The sequence below is a fragment of the Schistosoma mansoni genome, chromosome 1 (genome assembly GCF_000237925.1).
Source record: "Schistosoma mansoni strain Puerto Rico chromosome 1, complete genome".
Classification (NCBI taxonomy): domain Eukaryota; kingdom Metazoa; phylum Platyhelminthes; class Trematoda; order Strigeidida; family Schistosomatidae; genus Schistosoma; species Schistosoma mansoni.
This window is the reverse complement of record NC_031495.1, coordinates 25,203,096-25,220,674: the sequence shown is the minus strand read 5'-3', so window position 1 is coordinate 25,220,674 and position 17,579 is coordinate 25,203,096. Positions and strand designations below refer to the sequence as shown.

Sequence of the window (17,579 nt, the reverse complement as noted above, 5' to 3'; positions counted from 1 at the left end):
ATTTTAGTTGATTATAAACTAATCACAAAGATCATTCAAAATCGCAGTGATATTCCAACAAATGAGTACCTTTCTACATTTTATCAGCGATTGTATAGGTTGAATGATTTGTCTCACCAAAATATTTTGGCACGGACAAAAGGCGGACTCGCTGTTCAAAATTATTTCAAATGGCAACTAGTTATCCACAAGTGAAAGATATCGATAACACTCTGGGGCTTTACAGAAATTAAGAAATTCTGAGATCTTTTTGTCTTGAAAACGCTTGGTTAAATAGTACGCAAATTATTACATTATTATGTGGATATAAGTGAATACAAACGACAGGAAAATGATACGCGACTGAAACTACCACTTTTTCAGAATACTGAGAAATTAACTCTTTATGAAGATGTATGCACAAAAATACATACCTTTTGTTGCTGCTTCTGCAGGAAAAATTCACCGGCCCTCGTCAAGGTCAAGAACAACCAACAAGCAGCGGTCGATTGGACGTCATGGACTAGTCCAATCGGTCGCTTCAGAATTCCGTTTATTCTACTCATTCTTACTAACACGTTTATACAGTATTGTTATATTCATTCAATGTGGTCATCAAAGTGGCCACAGTGTCTGAATAAGACGAACGGGTAATTGATGTAACGTTTTGACCGCGAGATGTTACTTCGGTGTAAGCCAAAAGTTCACGCCGTTCCTGACCAACCGGTGTATGCCTCCAATCAAGTACATCAATCGTCTACATTAGTGATTCACGATCACATGTACTGAATAGAATTTTAACAAGACAATGGATTACACGAACTAATTGGGTCTGTATAAAGTGAAGAAACTGACATGTGGGTCGATACATGATGTGGGAGTGCTGAATTCATGATTGTTATCCCTGAAAGTGATGAAGTTTGGCAACCTATTCAACGTATATTGACTCTTCGACTGATTTAGAAGAGGTTTGGCTTGTCGAAAAATTTCCTAAGAGCTCAGAATCACCCTAATAGTCTTACTTTTCTAGTGTACAATCTATGTAAAATAATTTTGAACCTGATTATCGAGATGCATCTTATGCTCAAGCTGAATGATTTGAGACTGCCGCAAGTCTCATGATCATCCACACCATATCATATAGCTTTATTATTTCGAGTTAGTTCGTTTATTAACAACTAATATATAATTTGAACTTTATGTTCCACTATTCTGCTTTAATACGAGGAACGGATAACTGTTTCTTAATCAGGCAAACTCTGATACTAGCGATATCATTGCCTGATCAAAAGAGTATAAAAAGTAGAAAGTGAAAATGAAGAAAAAGACGGTACACTAAAGAAACAATTACTACAAATTCACCATTGCAAAAAAATGTGTCAACAAACCCCACATTACAGATTTACATCTTTGTCTATCGTAGATAGGTTAGTGATTTCAAAAAAATGGAGCGAAAATATTCAGCAGCATCTAAGACTCTGAAAATCGCAAAAACTGTAGTTATTTGGTACTAGCTATAGACAAAAAATTAGTAACGAAATTTCAATGCTGGTGTTTGTATTTTTGAATGATATAACTTGTTGCTATTCTTCCATTCAAAATATTCGCAACATGGGTGAGATAGACGTGAAAATCATCAAAAGAACTCAAGAAACCCTTGGAAAAATAATAAAAAAGCCAGTCCTTACTGAAAAACTTTTGTCGAGACCTCCATTTCGATTTCTTCATGATATATGTACGTCAGTGAGTAAACAACTAGAATTGTATTGTGTAATTCTTCAAGGTTATTAGGTCGACAGGACTAATGAAAGGTTTATTTAACTCTGAAGAATTAGAAGCTGATAATGTTAAAGACAAAGATAAAAAGTTGGCATTTCTTCAAAAGTTGGTCGATTTTTTGACGGTAGTGCATGAACGAACCATTCCTGTCAGAATAATGAGCATTGTTGCTGGTAAGGAGGCTGAGAAAACGAATGAGATGCTGTACCTACTTGCCGAAGCTGTCAATAAAAAGGTTTGATCAAATAACTTATGATTGTTTAGATCAACAACGAAGAATATGTTGCCCGTGTACTCCAAGGACGTAAAGTCGATGATGTTAAAGCAAGTATTGTTGGAAAGGAAGTTTCAGAAATTAAACATCCAAAAAAGAAGCCTGGCACAGAGTCAAATCCCGTGGGTCATCGAGCAAAGTTGACTCAAAGTCGCCAGAAATATAAGTTAAATGGGGTAAAAGTAAATGAACTTGAAAAACCTTTCGTTGATAATAATAAATGTATACAATTTTCTTGGTTTAAGTGAGTTATAAGGGGTGCGTTAGCTGAGATAATTTCTTAAAATCCCTAACTTATTTTCTGCACATATCAATCAACCTGAAATCATCAAATATTTTCCAATTAAATACTGATATTTTATACTCATGTTTTGAATCTTAGTTCATATGGCACAAATGCATTTAAAGTACATTGTTAAAAAAACATACTGAACAATATTCAGACCTATATTTGTGCTTCTAAAACAGGATGGGGGTATGTTTTAGTATTTTACCGGTATTTTTATGTACGTGTCCACTCTTGAATAAAGATGCAATTTTTCCATTAGTTGGTTCGAACAGTTTACTTCTCTGTCAGAAAATCTGTCTACTAATGGGATATGTTTTCCACAGCTTTTAATGTTACCTATTAGTGTAAAGAAAAATGGATGTATTCGACCCAAAATTCTTTCTTAGTATACTGTAAGTCATAATAAAGTCTTTATTTAATCTATGGCTTTACTGCGTCAAAGGTCAAAATGTCCAATTATGTCGTTGGCAGGCAAACCAGGACTTTTTTTGACATCATGCAAATAATGTTCATCTGCCATTACACCAATTCATAACCATAAATATACTTTGGGGGAGCTTGATTTTTCACCAGTTTGTAGGAAAAATGGACACTACAAGATCTTTCTACAACTTGAATAGTACCGTTTTACTTTGTGGTGTGGTCAAACGAGTAATGATGAGCCTGATGTTTCAAGTTCCGTAAATGATCAATCTGAGATAATAGTGCTTTTTAGTTACATCCATATCACAGAAGATAACCAAATGTCTTTACCATGTAAAATAAAATTTCAACATCACATAAATATACTCCAGAAGTTACACACAAAGTCAAATTTTCTGGAAATTAATTTCGTTTGAAAGACCCAATTTATGTCTCGAAACTCGATGAAATTTATCGGTTGTAATATTTACAAATTGGTGAACATGATTTCATGGTTTGTTGTGAAAAACCGTCTACTTAAATAACTGTTACATTTTAATAGTTATCTCAAATACCATTTTTCCTGCACTTTTTTTATTTGCAACATATTGCTAAATGACTCAAACCTGCCAAAAATGAAGCGATTACATGCGTGAATGTATAATTTTGTTTACGTTGCTTTAGTTCCTTGTTAGCAGTTACATGTTATGTTATTTGATTAACATCAAAATATGCTATAACATCAAAGAGGACCATTTTTAAGTCTTCTCTGCACACTTTTTTTGTAGGTATTTATTCGGTTCATGAAAAAGCACGGTGTTTTTTCTTCTTATGATGCTTCTTTTGAAACACAAATGAAGGCTGAAAGAATAATTTAAAAGTCTTTCAGACTTTATCTGTCAAATTTATGTCATCCATATAGTAAGGAAAATTCAGACTTCTAGTTCAAGATACTTGGTAACAATTACAAGAGATAATTTAAACACAATGTACATCTTTCCTGCAGTTCAATCAGTTACTACATTATATATATACCGACTAGGATTCCGCATCGATGTAATGATATAATAACCTAAATCAAGTTCATGGAACCCCCCAAACCGTCAGATTATTCAACACATTTATTTATAGGTTTAAACTTTCCTTAAATTTCCTATAAAAAGTTCGCGAAATAGATTATTTTATGGGGTTTGAAAAAATGATTTAAAGTTATACTATCATTTGTTTTGGGTGGCTATAATTTCTTTACAATTATCAACCTATGACTCAATTACAATTTCTCCGATTATAAAGTATATAGAATGTATAGAAGTCTCCTTTTCAAGGGTTTTCCTGTTAATCGAGTTTCATAAAATGATTTTCATGACAAAATTGAGTAAAGTTTCCCAAAGTGAGAAAGAATTTGCAAATCCGACACCTAAGATTAATTCATTTACATTGAAACTGGATGCCAAAAAAACTACCATGACTAACTGTACCACCACTAGTGGGATTGTCCAAACAGAGTTAAAATTTATGTAATTTAATGTCTTATTTATGATAACCCTGGCGTTTAAAACTGGATATAATTCAATTAATCAAGTATGCTTATATATTTGTGTGGGAGCACTAGCTTTTAAATATTCCAATAGAAATAAAATAGCATCATAATAGCACGCTAGTCACCAAAAGAATATGCGAAAATCACACAACATTTCACTTTGTAAGCTACTTTAAATTGACTTCTGTTTCGATGCGATTCTTATATTTTGCATGCAAACGATTACCATTATATGCTTGAATAGGTTCGAGAAGACATTGATGCAGGTGCGTCATAAGAATCGTAATGCATCTCCTGCTATTCTTAACCGTTACAGAGGACCACTTTGTGATACACTGTTGCCTTTAGTCATCTGTATCCTATTGCATCTGTCTCAGCACTAAAACATCTGACTTGCCTCTGTATTTAACAGAATTAAAATGAATAAGTCTTATTCAGCGAAATTAAAACGCACTTGGATTGATAACTGCAATAAAAATTAATGTCCGCTCCCTGCTATTCGTTTTTTACTACTTGCCAATTAAGTAGTTAAACTAAGGACTTTCCGTATCGTTCTTCTGCACTATGGAATTCATACACCTGCCAAAACCTAGATTAGTTTCTGGAAGTATAGATCAGGGCACTCATATGAGTCGAATGGTCATTATAATTCCACTAATTATTTTTCACTTATATATGTGACAAGTTCTGAACTTTTATTCATGTAAGCATTTTTGCATACATGTAACTTTTCATGTGTCTTCGCGATCTTATACGTGCATTAATCTTCTGGGTTGCCTACACTTACTCAGCAATTGGTTCAGAGAATAAATAAAACATCAATTCCCACGTGAATACAATGGATTCCAACGTACATTGACATTACATACAATTCAGCCTGTTCTCTCCTGCTCAATCTGGTGATTGACATGTGTATTAGACTAATTTATATTGCGTTTCCTTTTGAATTTCGAATACACAACAAGCACAATCAAGGCAATATGCAAAATTAACTAGGGACTATATCAATTGGGAGCCAACATTAATTATAAGGAGACAATCATGATTTAATAACAAAAGAATCTACCCAGGCAAGATGTATTTTTACAAGAATTTTTGAGGTAGGACTAAACTGATAAAATCTCTCTGAGAAACATGTTTAAATTGATTGAAATGATTTCTACATTTTTTTCTTTGATGAAAACTTTTTTCTTGTTTTAGGACTCAACAGACCCAGTTAATTTAGAAAATTGCGATAACGCAAGAGAAAATCACATGATTCAAGATTCTGGAAGTCCCGCTGGCAATCATTGTGGTTTACAAACACTGGAGAAATCACAAGAGGAAATTGTTGCCCCTTCGCTCCAAAATTCTGAAACATCAGTCTTCCAACCTCGACTTCACAGGCCTGCATCTGCCAAAGGACAGAGGGTTAAAAAAGATGGTAGCTGTTTGACATCAGTTTGTTTCTACGTTTTTATTCAAGATCCCTTGATGACTAATTAAACCGAATTTCTGGGCCGTCGAGATTAATACAAAAACATTTATAGATTATATACGAACCAATATAGGCGAACAATTTTGTTTTGAATCAGGTCTTCATCAACAGTGAAGTCACTACCGGTACATCTATCATCCTACTGTCCATCTGTACCTTTTTACCTACTATTTTTAGCTATACAATCTGTTCCATTGTCAACTCTTAAACCGCCATCATTGGTTTAATAATTTTCATATATGTGTATGAGTAATTCCGTATATTAAACTGAAACATGAAGATCCAATATAAAACGACATTGTTCGCTTGTATGCGTCGTTCTAATTTACAGATTGTTAACTTTTACCATTATAAATAATAATTACTCCTCTAGAATCATTTACTTCTAGACGATGTGATGATATATTCTAGTACCTAATAAGTTAGATGTAAATATTAAGTGTTTGGCTAGTTACAGTTATATTCTAATCAGTCAATTAGTTTGAATAGGACTGCTCATCAGTCAATCCAATTTTGTTAGTTATAAAGACGAATTATTATGTTTCAGAAATCGTTCCGAATAGACCCGATGCCCATCTTTTGTTTTCTACTATATTCATGCCGAAAACAATACAGATTATACTTAACTGTTTTTGTTAAAATTCAAAACCGCTTAACTTATTAGTGTAAAGTGTCAATTGATATTCGAACCATTAAGTAGATTTTAGTAGGTTGTAATTAGGTGTTCAGGGTCGTTTTCGAATAGAATATACCAATTCAAGGGAATAACGAACGATTTTAGATAATAACATATAATTTAGAGACAACTCTATTGAAGCTTCATAATTAGCTATGTATATTGATAAATAATTAAAAAGCTGAACAGCTCTATAAGGTCTCAACTGACTTTATAAATTACCAACGTGATTAAGGTGTCCGAATTGAGAACATGTCCATTGAATCGATCTCCGATCTCATAAATAATAGGCTTCGGAAAACTTGAGCACTGGGATATAAACTATTGATAATTATTTGTATAGGTTTTATCGAAATATCTGTATCCGAAGAAATGCTTATCTTTTAATTATTGTTTAATTTTGCTAGATGTGAAGCTATCAACTGATCAACAGGATAGTAAACTTGAACCGACTGAAAAGTAAGATAAACTATTTTGAAGATTGTTAAAAACGTCGATTTTATATCTTCTAACTAAACTATCTTGACAAAACTATAAGTTAATCATTTGTATTTGGTTGAACTATGGATTGAGCAGACGATTTACTACTGAAATGATCTGGATATTCTCGCTAATTACTGAACATCATTTTGAAAATATTCATTATGAAGTTGATAAATATCAAATCAACATCTTTACATGTATATGAAATATGATTAACTCTGAATCATCATTTCAATAAGTGAGAAACAGTCAATAAAGTAGACGGTTTATTGAGACTGTTGAGTTTCATAACTTACATAACCAACTGATCTTAGGCAACCAATGAAATACATAAAAATCTGAACAGTTGGTTAGTGCTAGTAGCTAGTTTATTATATTATCAAAAATATGTTTTACTGTATATAGCATCAATAATTGAATTGTTCGATACTGTTAAGACAGTCGATCAACCTAAATGTTTTACATATATGTCTAAATAATACAAGTTTATTGTACTTTTCAGAATATTACGTTTATATAAGCTGAGTAATTTAAGTTTTTGAATTGAATTCTTCTGAACAAATTAGAGATGAACTACATTTTAGATAATTTGGAATGGTTTCTAAATCGTTCTACTCTGCTCTACTCATTAAGATGATTGATATCCGGCCACCAACATTATTTAGAAGTGAATATTTATTTATTTTATTTAGTAATATTAAACTAAAAAAGAATCTAGAATGAATTTTGACTGCTGAAGTCATTGACATATCTTAAAAATTCAGTCTTTATCTGTCAAGAGGCATAATATTCACTCCAATATTCGAAATCCTCTGAATTGATGAAGTACACTATGCTTCCGATAAGTTTTCTATCAACTGTTACAGGAAGTGAAAAATTGGGTAAATCATCCTTTATTAATAGGAGATAATAAATTAATGCAGTGGCTTATTTCCGATTATCCTAAACTCCAATAAACTAATGTCCTTAAAAGGTTCGGTTTCAAAAAAGACTACTATTTATAATAATAAAATATATTATTTATTATTAACATCCAACCTGATCTCCCAAATTATTTAAAATTATAAATCCCAATCTTAGCCATAAGACTTCAAAAAGTATTTGTGTAGTTGTTCGTCAGTAAACATAATATACAAAGAATAGAAATTCTCAGGAGAATTTCTTGTCAGAAGTCATAACCATTATGATAATGAACCCAAATCAAGTAAAGGCAATTTAAACGACAAACGGTATAAAATAAGGAAACGAAAACAAAAAAAAGAAGGATCTCGGTCACTTAATATATGAGTTTCAAAGAGAAACAGATGTTCAAGTAAAGCTTTATATTATACTTCCCAGTTTTACGGTTAACAAGCAAAGTTATTTTACAGTTTAAAGCCGTACCTTGATATCACATATATACCTTTTCCGAAGTTTTTTTCAAAATCTTAATCATTCTTTTACAGAGTGAGTCTTAGAGCAGGAAGTAAAGATACAATTACACATTAAGATAATGAAACGCATAAGCTTTGACTTTTAGCATTATCTTATAAACTGGGGATATAATCAGACAGCTCCGAAATTTTAAGTATAAAATGATTTCTTAAGCGGTCCCTCAAATGATTTACAAGGGATACTAGTGTGACTATACCGCTTTCAAAGTTAAATTTTGATTTCGTATATCTAATTTATGATATATAAATGCAAAATTCAACACATTGTTTGTCAAATTTCTTTTGCATGAATTGCTGTTTGATAGCTCAAGGATTGCACCGCCTCGCCCAAGACGTTCTGGAGATTTTGTAATTGAAGATAATCACAAGTAAGCACTTGATCTTATAAATGAGATATTCAGTAGTGGATTTTTATGAAAATGTATGAGTTGAACTTAAATTACTTTATTTGAAGTTACTTTGAAGGATTTACAAACGTTCTGTTTCACCATCAAATCTAAAAGAAGATAACTGTGTAGTTGTCATTTCTGATGAACGATAATCACAAAACTATAATTTAGGAACGAAACAATCAAATCCAAGATTTTGTATTTTAGAGCAAAATTCGTTCATTCACATGGCTAAATTACATTTATTCACAATGGTTGATATCATTTTAGGATAAAAACCTTAATTCTATATCCTAATTCATAACTCTAACCTTTTGTTTTGATTCCTTACACCAATTTATAACCCTATTTAAACTATAGTTGAAGTTTTGCAAAGTACGTTCTAGTATCGCTCAAAGTTCGTTCATAAATTATCATCTTGCCGTAAAAACTAATTAATCAGTTTATGAAATTGAGTTTATTTACCTTTGAATGATTGTTTATTTCGATATGATCAGTTATCTACTTCCCGTAACCCCATAGATTTATTTCTTCATAGTTATTCATTTTAAATGATATTTTTTTTAAAACGACGTTGTCTACGTTCTATTTTCTTGAGTCTACTTATTTTTGTATCGTCAATCACATACAACTTTGGCTTTCCCTGCTCATTTTGAAAATATTTTTGTCATATAGAAAAAATAATAGATTGATAAGGTTTATTAAACGATCTTGGTCACTTATTGTTTTCCTCATTTTTAGTGTACATTTCTTTTATTCCAAAGCTCATTTATCATAAATTGAATTTGTACCTGCTCTGATCACATTTTTGTAGTATATGATTGTTTCAATGCTATCTTGGTTTAAATTAATTTGTGACCTAGCATACTTTGGGTTGAAATTCCTTTTAGAGTATTAATTTCATCAAAGTTACTAATATACCCACTTTACTGATAACCGCTAAGTAATATCAAAGAAATTCGAGCACCGTTCTCCAACTACTTCTTCAAAACACTTTACCTACCGTCTATCACAAATTTACTTTTTCTGATGACGTTAACTTGTGTATCATTTATATATATATATAAACGGTAATTCGATTCAATAACTGACACAAATTCTATTCATATGTGATACTCGGGCAATTAATTCTAAACAATAGGTTCCATCAGTTTATCTTTTCCGGTTTACTAAATAGAATTTGATCTTTAATAACCAAGAAATTAGATAAGAAATTTAATTTTATATTCTGGATAGACTATAATACATTTAAATAAGAAATTCTTTAAGTTTTATTCTTTATTGAAACAATTCAGTAATTTGTCCTTTTTACAAGTTCAGTTATCTTTTTACATACAATTTATTTTAAAATGTTTTGTGACAACGTCTGTTTCTGTGTAATTAGGTGATTATTTTGAACTTATTTCTAATTGAGAATCTCGACAGTGTAATAAGAAGACGAAGATTATCAGAACTATGTGATGATATATTAGCGCAATACATTTCGAAAAATCTGATCACACATATACTTGTTAAGAACATTGATATGTAAAAATAAAAGGTCAACTAGACTGGAAATGGGGGGTAAGAATAGACAAGGATAATAATAATAATAATAATGTGAAAACAATTTGACACATAATCACTCTGGATAATAAGTTAATATTACCAGGGTAGGTTTAAGGTGAGAACAAACTGTTTTTGAATACGCAAGGGGGGTTTGAATTTTCGTATGGCTAAGGCTTCAATAAACCTTAGTATACGCCCTTTTACACTTTTATACAACACCACAAAAGCCGAATTTACATCAATCTTATGGCCTGTTTCGACTATGTGTTTGACAATAGAGGATGATGGATGTTTATCCTCTACTCTTACCGGGTCATTTGATTCTATTTGTTTCTACAACCATTTTGGTACATGTTCACACACCCTAATTTGAGAATCACCATTTTATTTCTTTATCTGTTAATAAAATTATATTTTCTTGTCCATTATAATCTAGTTTTATTTTAGTTTTTTTCTCATCCAGTCTTTTAACTACGTTGAAAAATCTCATTTTCGTTTTTATAGCATTGTAATTACATGATAAAGAGAATGTACTACTCCTAGATGTGATTTCTTTCAATAGTATGACTGGAGTCCTTAAGTAACAAGAATCGAAATCAGTCGTTGTAGTGTAGATGTATTCGTTCTCTATCCTTTTCTATCCTTCTCTAAATTTCCCTTCTCAATATAATCACTTTTTTTTCTAGTTTTCATCCATTCTTCTGAGAGTGCATTTTTATGCCCAGTTTCTTGTCATGATCGCTATTATCAATTCGATTATGTATTCCTAACGTAGTACCCATCTAAAAAGTTTTAATTCATCACGAAGCTTTTTAATAGTATAGTTTAATAAAATAACACTATTCAGACCATAAATCTTAATCCATACAATCAGATTTTTCAAAAAAACTACATTTGAATAAACTTTTTAAAAGTAATATAAATAAACTATAATTATACTTTTTTACTTAATTAGACAAACGAATATGACATGTATATCTGGACTTATTATTTCTGAATCACAACAAGATACAACTGATGAAGAACACGATGATAATAATGATGATAATAAATTTGTTAGTGAAGGAACTTCTGGTGATATATCAGCTGAGATTTTAACAAAACAATGGGATAAAAATGAGCCAGAAGATAATCACAAACATGGTAAGCTTATTTATCATGATATAAACATAGATTCAAAAAAAATAGCCGTAGAATCATCTTTAATCATAAAAAAACTTGATAATCGCTGTGATTGACGATATTTTAAGGTATTGTTAGTTATACATTTAAGTTTAGTTGTCTGCTGATTTGCTCAGTTGAATAATATACTAGTTGAACAGCATACGAAAACTTCATTAACATCAATAACTGACGGAAGTACTTAAAAAATTGCCTATTTATCCTTCTCTAACTAATTAAATTAGAAAAATGATTTTAAAAATTCTCTTCATGAAAACTACCTTTCAGGTAGTTTCATTTAAATGTCATACTGTTAATCACTCTTTTCATTTTCGTATGACTATTTGTTTTAAAAGTTTATGTATAATTGGAGTGACGTTTATAATTTTACGGGCAATTTAAATCGATTGTCAGAATTAAAGTAAATTGCTACTTGAACGAAATCTCAGCTTAACTGTTATCAAAAGTGTTTTAAACAAAGTCTAATAGATATTAAGTTTTCTTTCATGAATATACGACTAAAATAGACCACCCGATTAGATTGTCAGTACAAGTCATCATTTCATTTGTTTGTGTATTGATCATATCTTCACCCTCCGCCAAATGTTAGAACACCGTCATACTTATCGCAGGCCAACAATCGTAGTGTTTCTTGATATCAGGGCTGCCTTCGATTCGTTGGACAGGACTGTTCTCTGGGATTGTCTATTGAAGAAGGGTGTGCCTGAGAAGTTCATTAACATCTTAAAGGCCCTGTATACGAACACCTCAGGCAGAGTGAGGGCATACAACCACCTTTCTCCCTTGTTCCATTCGAGCAGTGGGGTTAGACAAGGTTGCCCGATCTCACCATTCCTCTTCAACTTTGCCATCGATGACATCCTGGAAACAGCTCTGATGGATGTAAGTAATGGCGGTGTGGATATGTTGCCTGGAGAACGACTTCTCGACCTCGAGTATGCGGATGATATTGTCTTACTGTGAGATAATGCTCAAGCCATGCAATCTGCACTTAATCAGTTGGCAATCAGTGTCCGCAGGTACGGCATGTGCTTTGCACCCTCCAAGTGCAAAGTACTCCTACAAGACTGGCAGGATTCTCATCCTGTACTCACCCTGGATGGTGAGCAGATTGAAGTAGTTGAGAAGTTCGTGTATCTAGGTAGCTATATAAGTGCTGGTGGTGGCGTGAGTGATGAGATCGATGCACGTATAATGAAAGCCAGAGCGGCTTATGCCAATCTGGGCCATCTTTGGCGCCTTCGTGATATTAGTCTGGCTGTAAAAGGTCGGATCTACAACGCGTCGATGAGAGCAGTTTTGCTCTATGCTTGTGAAACCTGGCCTCTCCGAGTTGAGGATATCAGACGACTCTCTGTGTTCGATCATCGTTGTCTCCGAAGGATTGCTGACATCCAGTGGCAACACCATGTTAGTAATCCAGAGGTTCGGCATCGTGTGTTCGGGTGCAGAGACAATAATTCAATTGGTGTCACTATCTTGAAACGCCGACTTCGGTGGCTTGGACATGTTCTACGAATGTCATCCCAGAGACTTCCACGTCGTGCATTATTTGCCGACTCTGGGACTGGTTGGAAAAAGTGGAGAGGAGGTCAGTGTATGACATGGTGTCGTGGCATGAAAGAAAGCTGCAAAGGGCTAGCTTCTGTTGGTCCTTCACGACTCCCTGGCTGGGGTCCGAGAGATGGTGCAACACAGTGGCTAGAGACGTTATCAGATATGGCTCAGAATAGAAGCCAGTGGCGATCCTGCTGTAACCTTCTTTTACTTTCCTCACAGAGAGTGGTTATGACTTTCTTAACTGAGAGAGTTCTTCTGGTTGTACATTTCAGTCCCCCTTATCTTTTCATCCTTTCTCTTCCTATTCTCATTATTTTGTGTGGCGAATATGTATCTGGTGCCCTTTTGTACCAATATGTATGTGTTTAAATAGATAAATAAATAAACCCGATTAGATATAAATTCATATCTAACTGGGGTTTTTTTATTTTAAGTTGTGACAAATGACCCTCGTTGTAAATAATTTCTGCACAGCGTTTTGAGATGGTGGAGAAGATTTGTAGCTCAGGTGGATAGAGAGAACAAAACTCCATAAAAAACAACGGTTTCTTTTCTTTTATCAAATAGCAACCCACACCCATTACTATCACTCGGTTAAACCTAAAATCACTCACTTTTTTTTAGGACAGATAATTTAATATCTAACATGTTTATGTTGACATCACAGTGAACACGTCTTTGACAAATGAAAAATGTAAATGAAATTCTTTCTTTTTATGTTAATATTCAACTTTTCTAGGTGGTTTAGTCACTAAAATTTTGCAAACAAAAAAGGACTTTGAAAATGTCAGTACAATGAATAGAGAAAGTTTAAAAGAACAGGTTTGTTATCTCCTTCTTTTTTAAAAAAATAACCCAACAAATTTAATATTGTAGTTCCAACTTAAATATAATTCGCTTTAATTTCCTCAAGTAAAATTATTGTATCGTTTAAAGTAATTAATAATTAGTAAAAAAAGCAAGTTTTTTCAACTTGTGCAGGAATCAAAAGAGTGAAATTCAATATCATTTCCATTTGAATGAATCAGATATAAAGTGAATATATCTCCAGTTTCTGACGAGTAGAACATCTTAGTTTAAAAACGGTTCATTTTCTTTTGAAGTCAAAACATACAATCCTGAAGCCTGGTTGACAATTATGTTGCCCGTTTTGCCTTATCTGAAACTAGGTTTCGTCTGAATCTATCATGTACTTTATTTTCAAACAATCAACTCGGCGCCCAAATACTGTGAAACTATTCCCTCTAATTTAGACAAAAGTTCTTATAAATTAGTATATGGTTAAATAGATCTTATCATCATCCACCATACGTAATTAAGATATTAGACTATCAAAAACTCAAGGTTCCTCATTTACAAACAACATTGGAGTTACGTATTACTTATTCGATATTTTATCCATGCTAGTGTCAAGCTGTGAAGTTATCACTGATCAGTTAATTATTCATGTCGTTAATAAGCTTTGCTCAAAGCTTTACAGTTTTATATTTAAACAATCAATCCGCTAATAATCAACTATTCATTCAGTGGCTCAATAATTAAAAAGACCATTTTTACAAGTATGGAAATTAATTTATTATTGGGCACTGTTAGTCAACCTTCACTTAATATCTTTAGTGTTGAACACGCCAAGTTTCTAACAACTATTTTGTGCACAATACAACCCACCTTAAATATATCAGTCAGTCAGTCACAACGTAGAACTTCGTACATACGTACATCAGTTCCAGTTGCCATACCACATTAGCGCAGAGATGTGGTTGTCGATTCAAATCCCATAGTGGTAGAAGTAGTAAGAGTATAAGCATTATATGAAAGATTAGGGTTTGAAGATAGTATTCAAGGGGTATAAACCAGTGAAACAAATTTGGAAAGAGAAGAAATATAGAGACATGAAGAATTCAGAAGATTAGAATTTGGCAGAACACAAAGAGTGGATGCACCTTCGCCATTGCAAACGATTTTGAGCCATGTCATTCAAGATCTATAACCATCGATTGCTATCATCTCGCGAATACCAACCAGGTAGTCTACACCTACCAACATGGCTCAGTTCACTTGTCAGTGACTTCGTGGATTTGTACCACGTTTTGGTCTGGTCGCCCCTAGCTTTCTTTCAACCTACTCTTACGCTATAAAACATTGCACGTCGGGGCAACCGGTCGTGTGGCATACGTAACACGTCCCAGCCATCTCAACTGATGAAGTTTCACTACTTCATCAATCAATTTGCCATCCTTACCTAGTACTCGTTTCCTAACAACTGCATTACTTACTCGGTGCTCCCTTAAATATATATTGAACCAGTTTTAATTTATTTTATAGATTATTACAAAAACAACTTTAATGTTGTTAATTTGTTAACGACATTTATTATATATATATATATATATATATTAAAATAATGTGAATTTTGCTAAAAATTATTGTATGGTAGACAAATTACTCATTATTAATAATGGCTTTATCCAATATGATATTTTTGGTACAATACACAATTCTCAACACAAATTATTTCAACAAGTTTCTGTTTCTTACTTCTTGGTCTATCCTGAAGTTAAATACTGAGCGGTTGCCAGTGAGAATTCATCTGTCCAGTTAATCGACGTCTAAATAATGTACATTCTTTTCCCTGTATATTGCCAACAACCACGATATCTCTCACTTGACCTTTTGTAATTTGTACAACGAAAGATTGTATACTTTTGAGAAACGCACCTGAATAGGTGATCCGACTAACAGCCATAATGATGTATTAAAAAAAAATTAGATAACTTTTTGAAATATCTAGATGGCAGTTACAAGTAGCCCAGATGTTCATCTAAATGAAATAACTGCTTGGTGTTTTATTCACTTCAATTTTATGTACAAATTCACTTGGTTAATTACATATTTGAAAGATTGTTTTACAGTTTTATTTTGATTTAACACAACTGGTAAAAGTGTTTTCTTGTATATCAATAGTTTTCCTGGAAATCTTTGATATTTCTAATGACTTTAATAACTGAAAGTAATTTTAAAATGTTGTCAGATACACCCTCAATATGTTTATATTTCAAAAAAAAAAACTATTCTTCAATGAAACATAAAATTCCTAATGAAATATTAGTAAACTACTTACTTAATTCATTTCTTTACATCTACATAAGTTAGATAACGAAAAATAGATTAGAGAATATAATTTTACCATACCTTAGTATGTTGTCTTTGTCATGGTGTACCAGGATTAAATTTAATCTTTTAACACAGTAATCTTAACTCAGTGGTTAAATTCACAAAGTTTGATCAGATGAATGTCTATATGAATTTCTTCCAAAAACTGTGGATTCCCATAAAATAACTTGATTTTTGGTATTGTGATATTTTATGGTTTATACATGTTTACTGTAAAACGTATACTATTAGTCTCGGCTACAGACTTCAGAATCACCTTTTATGACTGTATTGGTTATTGTATGTTAGTTTTCGTAAATTATTTACTATCATCATCATCATCATCATCTTCAGTTATAAGTTGTTATTAACTCTTTTATTAAACTGTTATTTGATCATGTAACTGAAAGGACTAGTTATAAACGATTACTAATGATTAGAAATGTTATCCAATCATTAGGCCTTTTATTATAAAAACCAGATACACAACAACTTTTCTTCTTCTTTAAATAAAACCAAATGATTGATTTTATACATGTTTTATCCAATAAAAGCCTAGTGGATTAGATGAAGCAGCTAAAGAACGTGAGAAAGCCTTATTAAAGAAGGAAATTAGTCGTTTATGTGATTCACTCCAAACACTATCCCGTTCAGCTATTCCATTGAGTAAACTGATGGATTTTGTTCAAGAAGATTTAGAAACAATGCAACAAGAATTTGAACGATGGAAATCTGAAAATCATATACTTAAATCTCAATTGAAACAACAAGAAAAGTAAGTGTTAGTTTTGCCGATATGCTGGTTATTTTATCTAGAAAGATAATGAAGGCTCCTGAAGTCAGCAACCTAACTCAGAGTACCCAAAAATGCAGGATTCATTTAAGCTACAAATATATATATATATATATAGTACTTATGTTAATACTTGGTTATGTATAACCTCTGTTCTGATGACACAATGATTCAATTTAATGTTTAATAACAAAAATGTAAACTCTCAAATGAAATTTTTAGTTTTTGAAACTTCATTCGGTTTATCAGATATTACTTAATAACACAATTTTATTAAATGATTTACTACAACATTTAATCAACATAAAACTGCTTGGAATACTATTTCCGAAACAGATTTCATTTTAAACTTTAAGTAATACTTATAAGAAATCATGGATATCAAAGTTGTAAGCATAAAACTAGCACAAAATCTCAATTATTCCTAACAGACTGAGCAGATAGTGTAAAATATCGTGCATATATTCAGTGAAGCGGTTAAAATACAGTTCTTGCACTTTTGAACGTTTAATGTTTGGAACATTTGTATTTGCAAGGGTTACCGGCGCTCTTAAATCTAAATAATGATTAGCCTAATAAAACCACACTTTAGACTAAATGGACAAGGGCCCAACCCTAACAG

The 17,579-nt window shown here is 32.2% G+C and overlaps 2 protein-coding genes across 2 annotated transcripts; both read left to right on the top strand.

Annotated features, from left to right (window-relative positions):
• Nucleotides 1–1,590: 1,590 nt before the first annotated feature.
• Smp_173860 (putative traf3ip1 protein) lies at nt 1,591–7,855 on the top strand (the record flags this gene model as incomplete). Its single annotated transcript, XM_018793800.1, has 5 exons — nt 1,591–1,722; nt 1,763–1,993; nt 2,023–2,254; nt 5,474–5,703; nt 7,766–7,855. The coding sequence occupies 5 exons, from the start codon at nt 1,591–1,593 to the stop codon at nt 7,853–7,855; spliced, it is 915 nt and encodes a 304-aa protein (XP_018648276.1).
• A 3,379-nt stretch (nt 7,856–11,234) lies between these two features.
• Nucleotides 11,235–16,943, top strand: Smp_173850 (hypothetical protein; the record flags this gene model as incomplete). The annotated part of the gene is made up of 3 exons (XM_018793799.1): nt 11,235–11,412; nt 13,751–13,833; nt 16,719–16,943. 3 exons carry the CDS (start codon nt 11,235–11,237, stop codon nt 16,941–16,943), a joined length of 486 nt encoding a protein of 161 aa, XP_018648275.1.
• Between the last annotated feature and the right edge of the window lie 636 nt (nt 16,944–17,579).